General features: G+C 55.0%; 1 protein-coding gene across 3 annotated transcripts in view; it reads right to left on the bottom strand.

The window, feature by feature from the left end:
- Positions 1-348: 348 nt before the first annotated feature.
- The window catches only part of SPSB1 (splA/ryanodine receptor domain and SOCS box containing 1), a 78,520-nt gene continuing 66,141 nt past the window's right edge, over positions 349-12,727 (bottom strand). For all 3 annotated transcript variants that reach the window (XM_009447858.4, XM_063786657.1, XM_525174.9), the window contains exon 3: positions 349-2,429. In XM_009447858.4, the coding sequence (XP_009446133.1) occupies positions 2,302-2,429 (128 nt within the window). In that variant the 3' untranslated portion in view covers positions 349-2,301. The remainder of the gene's footprint in view (positions 2,430-12,727) is intronic.

The raw sequence follows: 12,727 nt of genomic DNA on the forward strand, positions 1-12,727 counted from the left end.
AAAAGCCCACGGTCAACTCAAGTTCTACAACCCCACAAACCAACCTGATGCGCTCACGAAGGCGCAGAATCACTGTCTGTTAGACTTGGCAAGTTTCTGCAGCTTGGGCTGCCAGGGTGAGGAACTTCTGAAATGGGGATGAGGCTGTTCTGGGGTCCTCCCTCCAGGACTCTCCTTCTCCTTCTCTGTCTGGGGCTTTGCCTGGCATCCCACCCTCTGCCAAGGGGTAGTAGGGAGTCAGCCCATCATCTGCTGAAAACTGTGGGCCGTGGAGCTGGCTGGACCCAGGAGGGGTCAGCTATGTCTCTTTCCCCTCCCCCGAGGCACAAACGAGGAACTCAAAAATGGTTTGATATTTTAACAAACGTTCCTTTATTAGGTTACTGACTATTATCAACCATCATAAAATAGAACGGGAGTTTCAAAACTGTACAAGCCACAAGGCTCTGGGCTGGTAGGAAAGAAGGGTGGGGTCGAGGGTCCCAGGGCGTCGGGGGGTGGGAGATGCAGAGAGAGCTAGAGGGTCACCCGGCATCTGTGAGGACGGCTGGGTCAAGGCCATAAGCTGGGATCTGTACAAGGGAAACATTCATCAGAATGTGACCCACCTGAAACAGGAGGGAGGAAAATCTTTAAAAGTCTTACAGGTAAGGTCCCCTGCCCCGAAAAAAAAACCGTCAAAATAATAAGGGGGTAATGTACATTTCTCACCCAGTCTTGGCACCAATTTTGTGCTTTAAAAAATATACTCCACTGTAAGATTTACTTAAAAAAAGGTACTCTACAGCAGCTGTTTAAAACATAATTCTTACAGACAAATATATATATATGTATGTATATATATTAAACATTTTAAACAAATAAAGTCATCTATTGTACCTGTGCAGAAATGAACCAAAGTTAGACTCTAAGAGAGTTAACTTCAAGCTCAAAGAAATGGCAAAGGCGGTGGCACGTGCTGGGGTATGCTACGTGGAGGGGTTGCCAGGGATAGGGCACCCCTCTCTTCCGGCAGCCGAGCTACCCCTCTTGAGGCTCTGAGAGGGGTTGGGATGCACTGGGGCTGTTACCCTGGGTCCGGAGCCCCAGCTGGGGTGCTGAGCAGAGACCCGCGCTGGCTTCTGTGAGGCTCGACTCTGCTCCTGGTCTTCCCCATCCCACCCTGCCCCTGGCTTCTCAGGGAATGGAGACCCACTCGCCCTCCCTTCTTAGTTCTGGGGGTCCTCTGGCACACCCAGAGCTTCTGAGGATGCACTTGGGAAATCTCAGCTAGAAAGCAAAATCAAAATCAAACCCACACCAAAAGACCCACAGAAGACTAAAGAAATGCAACCCCGTGCAAGGGTGCCTGAGCCCAAGAGTTAGCTGGTTACCTGGAGACACAGGGGAATTGCTGCAGCCCTTCCAGACGGGCCCCCGAAGACACCCAGATTGCACGTGAGGCTATTTCTCCCTGAGGGGCCCGCTAGGGAACTTGGAGCAGAGCCCCCTGGAAACTGCAGGGCAAGGGACCCAAAGACATACTTGTGCCTGGGCACGTGTGCACATGTGCCCAGGGAGGGCGGGCGAGGCATACATATCCCAGGGAGGGCACAGGTGGAAGGAAAGTAACAGAACAGCCAGAGAGAGGGGACTGAAACAGGGTTTCCTTTCTAGATGGAATAAATAAATGGCTTTTGTTATTGTTAAAAGAATAAATATAGGGTACGGGGCACCGGCAGCCAGGATGGGTGCTGGGTGCTTATTTGCCTGCAGACAGTTCTTGGTTTCTGCCTTGGTGTCCATGGTGAGTTTTTGACGTCCTGAGCTTTATCTGCCATGGCATGGCCCCGCTGGGCACCCTGGGCCGGGCACCAGCCCTTGTCTAAGCACCTCTTAGTACCCCTGGTATCTGCTCTCAGAGCTGTGGTACCACCTGCCACCCCCACCACCCTGGGACCCCCAGGTGGCTGCAGCCTTCTCCCGGAGATGTGGGAAGCACCCGTCCCACCCCGAGCAGATTGGAGCTCAATGTAGGGCTTTCGTAGGAGTTTATTCTGTGTCTTTTTTCAAAGAGGGGTTGTATATGGACGGCATGCAGGGATGTTGCCTTCTGCTGATGTTGGGAAGGGGGAAAGAGGAGCCTGTGTTGGAATTGGTCCTTGTCCCATGGAGGCAGCCACGGAGGATGAGGGAAGGCCAGGGACCTCTGTCCATGGCTATGGATGCCGGTCCAAGGTGCAGGGTGCGGCGGCCCCAGCGGCAGGCGGCTCAGTGAGTTGGCACCAGGTGGCTGTCGCGCTGGCGGTATGATGGCAAACGTCACTGGTAGAGGAGGTAGGCCTTGAGGGAAGCCGGCAGCGGCAGCGTGTGGATCTCCCCCAGGCGCTCCTTCCCCAGGGCCAGGCGCACCGAGCGACGGCACAAATCCATGAGCGGCAGTGGCTCGGCTGGGGAGACAGAGAAACTGCAGGTCAGCGCAGCTTGGGTGGGTGTTCAGCAAACAGCGCTAACCACAGCAGCAATATTATCACTGATTAGTATTCATTCAAATCAGTAAAGAAACAATGAAAAATGCAATGCTTTTTCATTTTAAATTTAGCATGTGAATAGCTGCCACCAGGAGCCCACCCTGGGCTGGGCACCTGGGCGAGCCCTCTGCTAACACTCATTTAATCCTCACAGTGGTTTCTTATGAATGACTTAATAGTCACAGAGACACCATTACCTTCATCCCCATTTTACATATGAGGAAACTGAGGGACAGAGTCTAAATGACTTGCCAGGGGTCGCCCTGCTGGCAGGACATGCAGCTAGGATTCGAACCCAGGCGATCCCTGCTCTTCCCCACTGGTGACTCTGCCTGTCCAGGCAAGCAGCTGCCATTGGGGCCTGTCGGTCGGAGCACATGGGAGCCAGCTCTTCCCGGCACGTACCCCCAGCACTGGCTTCAGGAAGGGAATCATTTTCTGTTACCAGCTGCTCTCAGATACCATTCTCACCTCTGTTTTAAAGCTGAAGACTAGCTGGGCATGGTGGCTCACGCCAGTAATCCCAGCACTTTGGGAGGCCGAGGTGGGTGGATCATTTGAGGCCAGGAGTTCAAGACCAGCCTGGCCAACATGGTGAAACCCCGTCTCTACTAAAAATACAAAAATTAGTTGGGCGTGGTGGCATGTGCCTGTAATCCCAGCTACTCAGGAGTCTGAGGCAGGAGAATCACTTGAACCTGGGAGATGGAGGTTGCAGTGGGCTGAGATCACACCACTGCACTCTAGCTGGGCAACAGAGCAAGACTCTGTCCAAAAAAAAAAAAAAAAAAAAAAAGAACTGAGGACACACACAGGCACAGAGGGGACACCCAGTGTGCCAAGGTTCAGGGCTGGGATCTGAATCCAGGCAGCCTGGGCTCAGCATCCATGCCCTTAGCCACTAACCATGCTGCAAAGGAAGACATGGTAAACCCTGTCCTGAATCATACGTGACAGGCCTGGCTGGCCCCACGGCCTGAAGGTGTCATTTCTGTGCCACATGGAGACAGAGAAACCCCGGGTGTCTGTGCTTCTGTCTGACAGTGAGGCTGAGGGCCCAGGCCAAGCTCAGGACCTGGGAAACTGGAAATGCCAGCCCAGTTTCAGCTGATCCCCCAGAGCTGCCTGGGCCTTCTCCCCGCAACTGCCCCAGGCACATGGGGCTCTCTCACAGCCAGGGGAACTTGGGCAGAGCTGCCTCAGGCCCCAGGGTTACAGAGCGCTTCCAGCTGCAGCCTCCCGGGCACCTCCGTCCTGTGTTCCCAGAGCGCCCAGCCTTGCCTTCCTACAAAGGAGGCTGAGTTCATTCAGCTGCATCTCAGATGAGCCGTCAGCTTCAGATCTCAGGAGTCTGAAACTCATGCCTTCCAAGGCTTCTGAGCGTTGGAAGGCTGCGCGGCCCTGCTCACCCGCTTCGCCAGAGCAGACCCCTCTTTGCTCTCTTTCCTGAAACCAGGTAGGAGTGAGCACACCTGGACCTTCGTGGGGCCGCCCACGCTGTTCCGCAGATGGAAAGCCCTGAAACTAATGGATCTGAGGCTTCATCCACGGTCTCCCCTTGACTTTGAGACTCCTTTGTGAGCAAAATAGTCAGCCCCCAAAACTAAAAGGAACCCACAAAACTCCATCCTACCAGTAAAAAGTGGATTAAAGTTCTTTAATATTCACCAATGTGTCTCAAATATACGAAAATCAATTACTGAAGACCAAACACTACGGGTGGGGCATGGCAGAATGGAGAGAGGCTGCTTATGGGTATAGGGTTTCTTTTTGGGGTGATGAAAATGTTCTAAAATTCTTTCCTAGATCTCACCACGCAAGAGGCCACTGAATTGGATACTTTAATGGGTGAATTGTATGATATGTGAATTATAGCTCAGTAAAGCTGTTACAAAATAAAAGAATGGACCTTAGGCTTGATAATGCATTTACTAAACCCCAAGCTTTAAAAGAAGAGGGACCAGGTCAGGCACAGTGGCCCATACCTGTAATCCCAGCACTTTGGGAGGCCAAGGATAGAAGACTGCTTGAGCCCAGGAGTTTGAGACCAGCCTGAGCAACATAGGGAGACCTCATCGCTACAAAAAATAAAAATCAGCCAGGACTTGGGAGACTGAGGCGAGAGGATCGGTTGGGCCCAGGAGGTCAAGGCTGCAGTAAGCTGTGATTGTGCCACTGTATTCCAGCCTGCGTAACAGAGACCTTGTCTCAAAAATGAAAAAAGGCCAGGTGTGGTGGCTCACGCCTGTAATCCCAGCACTTCGGGAGGCCGAGGCAGGCGCATTACCTGAGGGCAGGAGTTCAAGACCAGCCTGGCCAACATGGTGAACCCTCATCTCTACTAAAATTAGTATACAAAAATGAGCCAGGCATGGTGGCATGGGCCTGTAGTCCCGGCTACTCGGGAGGCTAAGGCAGGAGAATCACTTGAACCTGGGAGGTGGAGGTTGCAGTGAGCCGAGATCACACCATCACACTCCAGCCTGGGGTGACGGAGCAAGACTCTGTCTCAGAAAAACCAACAACAACAACAACAATACAACAAAAAAACCCCAAAACTGAAAAAATAAATAAACAAAAGAAGAGGGACCACCGCTCTTCATCCCCCGTGGACGGTCACAGCCACAGCTCCTGACAAGGAACTGAAATGTTCTGTATTTTTAGTGGAGAATTTTGAAAGGGGGCCTTTCGTGGCCAGCTTAGGATGATTAAGAGGAGCTCTGATTGGAGACAAATGGAGGAATGAAATAACCTTGGGTTCTTTAAGGTCAAGGATCCCACAGACCCCTCGTGATGGGGTGGGACTGGGTTCCACCCACCCGGCTCCTCACAGGGTTGGGTTTCCCTCGGGTAAAACACCCAGCCTGGTGACTCCAGACCCTGCCCCGCAGCCTGACCTGGAGCACATCCCTCCGTCTGCCCGGACTTGTTTCCCCATCTGTAAGACATGGAATCCAGACCAGATTCTCCCCAAAGTCCCATGCAGCCAAGATCCTGAAGGCCAGAAGTGCTTATCGCAGCCTGCGGCCTGGCCTGGCTGTCGGCAGTGGGCCTTCTGCACAGAGGAGTGGGGAATTTGCAGGTGTGTTCTCTTCTCTGCTTGGGAGCGCGCCTGCATCTGGCCTTCATCAGGGCCAAGGGGTCTGGGCTGCCCTGAGCTCCCTCCCGGGAGAATGTGGCTCAGCCCCCGCCGGAAGGTGGAGGGGCTCTCCCTCGTGGCTGGAAAGCACCTGAGAAAGCTCTAAGAGCCACTGAATGTGGCCCAAGAGCCCTGCCAGGCTGCAGCAGTGAGGGCTGAGAGGGAGTTCCGTCACTACCCTCTTGGTGTAATGGGTTTCCAATCAACCCATGAAGAAATGTTTCTAGGCTGGACGCGGTGGTTTATGCCTGTAATCCCAGCACTTTGGGAGGCCGAGGTGGGTGATCACCTGAGGTCAGGAGTTTGAGACCAGCCTGGCCAATGTGGCAAAACCTCATCTCTATTAAAAATACAAAAATTAGCCGGGTGTGGTCGTGCATGCCTGTAGTCCCAGCTACTTGGGAGTTTGAGGCAGGAGGATTGCTTGAACCTGGGAGGCAGAGGTTTGCAGTGAGCTGAGATTGCGCCACTGCACTACAGCCTGGGTGACAGAATGAGACTCCATCTCCAAAAAAAAAAAAAAAATTTCTAAAACTGCAGAGGTCCACATGAGCCCCCAGCTCCATCCAGCGCCTTATTTTGAGTGGCTGACACCGCAGCCCCAGCCCCAGCCATGGCCTGTGGGGCACCAGTCGTGTGCCTGATGGGGACTGTGACCCCAACCTACAGATAGGGAAATGGGCTTGGGGAGGTGAGAGTTACAGGTCCAAGGTCTGAAAGCCATGGACTCCAAAGGGATGAGGCCCTCCAGCTGCCACAATCCATCCCCTGTGAACGCAGCTGTGTGGGGTAGAGGACTTGCCACAGCCTGGCCATCTCTGGATCTCACTGAATAAACCAGTTAGGGATGGGTCATGGGATCCACCAAGACGGGCTACAGAAGTGGCAGTGAATGGCTGCAGTGATGTGTTATGAGCTGAAATAGGACCAGAGTCACCCAGGCATCCTGTGAATGGGTCTATTCTCTGGGTCCTCAAGTACATAAACAGGTCACACCTCCTTGATCTTGCAGGAGGAAACTGATGGCGCATAGGGCCCGGTCTAACTGCTTTCCAAAGGCTGGGCAGAGACCAAGAATGCATGGCCACAGAAACAGACGTGGGCTTCGTGCCGTGAAAAAATGCCCAGCCCCCATTTCAGCTGGTCACTACCAGGACCAGGGAGTTCTCCCCAACCTCCACACTCTTGACTGGGGGCTGCCAGCTTTGCACCCAGCTCCAGCCACAAACCCAGGTGCCTGCTGAAATCTACCGAGGGGGTGGGCACCCGCACTGTGGCCTGGGGCCTCTGGCTGCTATGCCCATCCCCGGGAAGCTTAGGCGCTCATTCATTTAAATAATTTCTGTGAATGAGAGTGCAATGCTGAATGAGCAGCAAAGAAATCAGGAAGTCAATCAGGCGCTATTTCTGGGAGCAGAAGCCTGAGGAACTGGAAGAGACAGTGCACCAGCTTCCACATTTCTGTGAGAAACGGCTACCTGGTGGCCCACGTGAACATGCACAGCCCCAGAGCCCCAACCCACAACTGTCTCGCTGTTCCCCGAGAGATTTCAACCCAACTCAAGCCTCAAGAGTGTGGTGCTGTGCCCAGTTCACGGGCTGAGTGAACGAGCTGCAGAACGGTGAGGTCAAGGAAAAATGTTCCGCATCAGAGAATGCCCCGGCTTCCACAATGTCCTCGCCGACAGCTGTCATGGCTCCTGTGGCTGGCCCTGCAAGCAGCTTGTGGGGACCACGCTCCAGGACATGGATTCTAGAATGTCACGGGTCGGGTGGCCATCATAGGATGTGTGTGTGTTTTCCTCTACACTACGCAGTTCTTACGAAAGAGCACAGCCAAACACAACGTGGAGCCTTTGTCCTTGTCAACTGGGGAAGGACGCCTGAGATCCACCTAGGTGATCAGACACCCTTGGTCCCCTATCCCCCCCAAACTCTGAGAGCCTGCGGTCCTCATATGACCAGACCTTCTGGAGGGCGTGGGGAATAGGGTCTGGAACAACCCCTCCCCGACATGGAAGGAAGGAAGGAAGGGTGGGTGGCCCTGGTGGCGGGGGTATCAGTCTCCCGATGAGTAGCTCCCGGCAGAGTCCAGCTGGAGTGGAGTGCAGGAAGGAGGCACCCGGGAGGAGGCTCTGATCTTGAGGAGACGAGCTGACCTTCCCTGAACCTTCAACCACGACAAACCACACCAAACCCATCTGGGAGCCGTTAAAGAAAATTCGAAAATGCTGAACTGCATGGAAGATGCCTCCTCAGTGGGAGATGTTTTTAAAGCAGTGGGGGTAGAGCCAGAGGACCCACAAGGTCAGGGGCTCTCCCTGGACAGCCTGCCAGCCTGCTGCTTGCAAACAGGCCTTTCCACATCTCCAGGTAGGGTGGCGGGCAGGCCCGGGGTCAGGCCAGGCCCTGTGTCTCCCCACTCAGCAATGGCCATCTCCACTCCTGCCCTCCAGGAGAGAGAGGGAGAGTGACACAGCAGCCTCTCTGGCTGCATCCTCAGCACAAGGCCTTGTGCCTCGAGCCTTGAGGAGGAATCAGAGCACGGGGCCTGTGGCCCCAGCAGGCTGGACAGTGGGGAGGCCGCACAGGGAAACGTCGAGAACTCAGTACCCCTACTTCTGCCCGGCCACGGCCCCAGTGTAGAAGCCGGGACTCTGCTGCGGGGGGGTTCTGCCTGGCATGCAGGAAAGAGGCCGCAGGGGACAGTGGGCTGGGAGACCCCCGGGAAGGCACACACGCAGGGAAACTGCTGGAGCTGCCCTACAAACAGCTGCCCCTCGCGGAAGTCGAACCCAGGGGTAGTGGGGACACTGATGATTCTCCAGATATCCCAGGGAGTGGAACTACCTCCACCTCCAAGACAGAGACAGCAAAGCCCCAGATCAGGTCTGCCACCAAGAAAACAGATCCGGCTGGGCATGGTGGCTCAGGCCTGTAATCCTAGCACTTTGGAAGACCGAGGCAGGAGGACCACTTAGGAGGCCAGGAGTTTGAGACCAGCCTAGGCAACATAGTGAGACCCCATCTCTAAAAAAAAAAAAAAAAAAAAAAAGGAAGATGACAGATCCAGCCAGGCCTGGCCAGAGCCTCCACCTGTCATGCTCTGCTCCCAGGCAGACCCTGGGATTCGATCTCACCAGGACACCCCCATTCTTTAGTTGTATTGGAAGGCAAAGCCAACTCTCCCGGGACGGGGGACTTGGGTGGGCTCTGACCTCACTATGGGCACCCCAGCATCGGTAGGGGTGACGTGAGGGGATGGAGCTCCGGGCTCATCTTTCACCCCCCACAGGTGGCAGCACAGGGAGAGGAAGGCCTCATGGAGATGGTCTACACTGGCTGCCTCCACATCTGAAGCGGGTTGACCAGTGTCCTCCAATTCATGTTTGCCCAGAACTTCAGAGTGGAGCCTTATCTGGAAACAGGGCCTTGCGGATGTACTTCATTATGACGAGGGCATAGTGGATTGGGGTGGGCCCTGAATCCAATGGCTGGTGTCCCTCTAAGAAGAGGAGGGGCCACGGAGAGACACATACACAGGTGGAGCACCCTGGGGAAACAGAGGCTGGGACTCAGGGAGGCATCTACAGACCAAGGGATGCCAAGGATTCCCGGCAGCCCCCAGGGGCGAGGGGAGGCCTGGGGCGGGCTCCCCCTCAGAGCTCGGAGGCAGTCAAGCCCGCTACCATCCTGATCGCAGACACCTGGCCTCCTGAGCGCTTCTGCTGTTTTCAGCTGTCCTGCTTGTGGTAATGTGTTCAGCAGCCCCAGGAGACGAATACCCTGTCTGTCTTCCTCCAGCCACTCCATCAGGCTCCTCCCGTGCCCCCTGACCCAAGTGACTCTCCTCAAGGTCAACTGCCAATTCCTTGTTGCCAAAGCTGATGGACGGTTCTCAGCCGTCCATGTACTTGACCTGCTGCTACTTTGCCCTTCTGAAAGCCCCTTCCTCACTTGGCATCCAGGACACCAAAATCTACTGGGTCCCTTCAGCCCCCACCCTCCTGGCCTCTAAGCAGGGCTCAGCCTCAGCCCTCTTCTCCTCGCTCCCTAGCCCCTACTTCTGGTGACCTCGCCCAGGGTGGCAGCTCTGAAGTCGCCTATGTGCAGACAACTCCCCCACTGACCGCTCTCTGAGACTAGGCTTGCAGGGCCCCCTGGATGTGTCGAAGAAGCGTCTCAAATTTAACACCTGCTCCTCCTTTGGGCTTTCCCATCTCGGGTCAGCAGCCCCCGCCTTCGCCTGCTCAACCTAAACACTGCGAGTCACCTTGCTGCTTCCCTTTCTCGTCACATCCGGTCCATGGATGAGCCCATTCCAAAGAGTCCCGGAACCGGGCCGCCCCCGCCACCCACCCCCCCGGCTTCCATCCTGGCCCAAGCTCCCATCACCTCTCACCGGGACAAGCCTGGCTCATCCCTGGCCTGGCCTCTCAGAGGCCACTCTTGCCTCTGCCATCCATTTCTATAGAGCAGCCAGAATGATACTTTTTTTTTTTTTTTTCCCAGAGTCGGAGTCTTGCTCTGTTGCCCAGGCTAGAGTACAGTGGTGCAATCTCAGCTCACTGCAACCTCCACCTCCCGGGTTCAAGCAATTCTCCTGCCTCAGCCTCCCAAGTAGCTGGGATTACAGGTGCATGCCACCACGCTCGGCTAATTTTTGCATTTTTAATAGAAATGGGGTTTCACCATGTTGGCCAGGCTGGTCTCCAACTACTGACCTCATGATCCACCTGCCTCAGCCTCCCAAAGTGCTGGGATTACAGGCGTGAGCCACCACGCCCAGCCGCAGAACGACACTCCTAAGACACAAGATGCTGCCTCAATAAGCGTCCAGAGGTGTCGGGTTAAGCGGGTTGAGGCTGGCAGCGCTAACACCCGCGCCTCACCCTATCACCACGCTGCAGCGGAGCTGTGACAGTGCCCCCCCTCCAATGTTTTGCTCAGTGTCCCAAGAACGACTGCATCTATTTTCCAATCTGGAACCTCTAAAGTCAACTGACCACGTGGCCCAGGGCCCATTCATGTCTGACCAGGACTTGCCGGGCATCTGATGCTGGTGGAGAGGAAAAAGCATCCTCGTCACTGACTAATAGCGCCCGGCTGTGATGCTCTGAGTGGCCATCTAGATTCCAGCTCACAGATGCGGTTCCCGAATCCTGATTCCCATTCTCGTATCCCCCACTCACCCAACATCTTCAGGATTTTCCAAACAAGGAAAATTATGAAAGCATCCAACCTCCCATCTCATGCAGAGCTAACTAAGCAGGAAATCGCCTATTCACAGGACATGTGTCTGCACCTCCAGGACTGGGTGGGCGGAACCCTCTGTTCAAATAGGCTCCAGTCCCCTCCCAGCCACTCCAGCGGTCTGTGTACTGTACTGGAGCTATGATACATAATCGTGAAGCTGTGCAAACCCAGAGCTCATGACAGCATCAGGGGGCATGTTCCTGGAGGGCACAGGGCTGGAAATCTTCATGGGGCCCCACAGTCTCAGTGGGCAGGCAACAAGAGCAGGTCTGGCAGTCCCCTCATCTGTCTGTCTGCAAAGAATGGACATTAACCTCCCTGGCTCCGTGACCACCCCATGGCTGGGAGGAAGGAGGCAGGGCTGAGGGTCAGGGCTCCTCAAGATTCTAGGTCCTAGGCAGGATAGGCCCAGGGCTCCCAATCTGCAGCCATCCCAGTTTGAGGCAAATTTGGCTGTGGACGTGGTGCCACTCATTTCTGACACCTAGGGAGACAGACACAGTACTCACTCTGCTGGTTCCATTTCCGAGGTGACTTCCCCGGGGAGGCTACCTGCTGGCTGCAGGCCTGGTCACCCACCTCTTCCAGGAGTCCCATGACCTGGGGGCGCCAGGCTGCACAGACGAGGACCAAGCAGCCCTGGGAGCCTGCACCACAGACATCGTGTGTGGCTGTCAACTCACTGCCATCACAGTCAAAGTCACAGCAGAGGACCAAGAGAAAGAGGGGCGGGGAGGCTTCCAAAGAGAAATGTGTAAGCGTTTGCGCATGCCTAACCACCCCGACACTTTCCCCAGTATCTTTCAAAGGCTGACGTGGGGGAGGAGGGGCAGGAGGAGGACCTCCCTCTCCAGGAGGAGAAGCTGCAGGCTTGGAGACTTCAAGACAGAGTCAGCATCTGTAGTCCTGACCTCTGGTGGGGGGCCTCACCCCCCTCTGCCTCTTGCCTGGCCTGCAGGGTGGGGTTAGAGCTCAGGGTGCTGAGCTGAACCTGCCCTTTAAGGACAGTCAACCCATGGGTGGATGGAGCTTTCCAGCCCACTTGCTTCCCGACGTGGGACTTGCAGGCGGTAGAAGGGACTCATGCAGGCAAGGAACTCTGAGAGAGGGCCGTACACGGGGTGAGCCGTTCTGCAACGCCAGGCCCTCCTGCTACCACGGACTCCCAGCTGGGCAGCCATGGAGCCTTCACCTCCCACACCAGCACGGTGCCCCTACACATGGGCTGCATTCACAGTCTGAGAAAGGCCACTCCCCTTCCCAAAGGGACAGGTGGAGTTCGCTGTTGACTCAGTCTGTTTCTGATCTGCATGCTCCTCCCCAACTTCATGACTGAAGAAGTCCCTCAGGACTGTATCTCAAAGGAGCCCACTCAGAAGCCTCCGGCAGAAGAGAAAGACTCTAAGCCTGTCTAATGAGTGAGAGAGGTCACTAGCATTCATTTACCGGAGAGGCCCTAGTATCCCCAAGGTTACAAACCCCAGCTCGATGATATGCTGGCAACTGGGCTAGAATTTGGTCATCTGAGGATCAAACCTGGAGGCAGGTCACCCAGAGAAACAAAGACCACCTACTTATTAATTCATCCATCTATCCATTTACCCATCAATTCATTAGTCTATCTGCTTATCCATCCACTCATCCATCCATTCACTGATCCATCCACCCACTCATCCATCCATCCATCCATCTACCCACTCATCCACCTGTTCATTTATCTATCCATCCATCCATCCATTCACTGATCCATCCACCCATCCACCCATCCACCCATCCACTCATCCATCCACCCATCCATCCATCCACCCATCCATCCATCCAT

The sequence above is a fragment of the Pan troglodytes genome, chromosome 1, assembly GCF_028858775.2.
Source record: "Pan troglodytes isolate AG18354 chromosome 1, NHGRI_mPanTro3-v2.0_pri, whole genome shotgun sequence".
NCBI lineage: Eukaryota > Metazoa > Chordata > Mammalia > Primates > Hominidae > Pan > Pan troglodytes.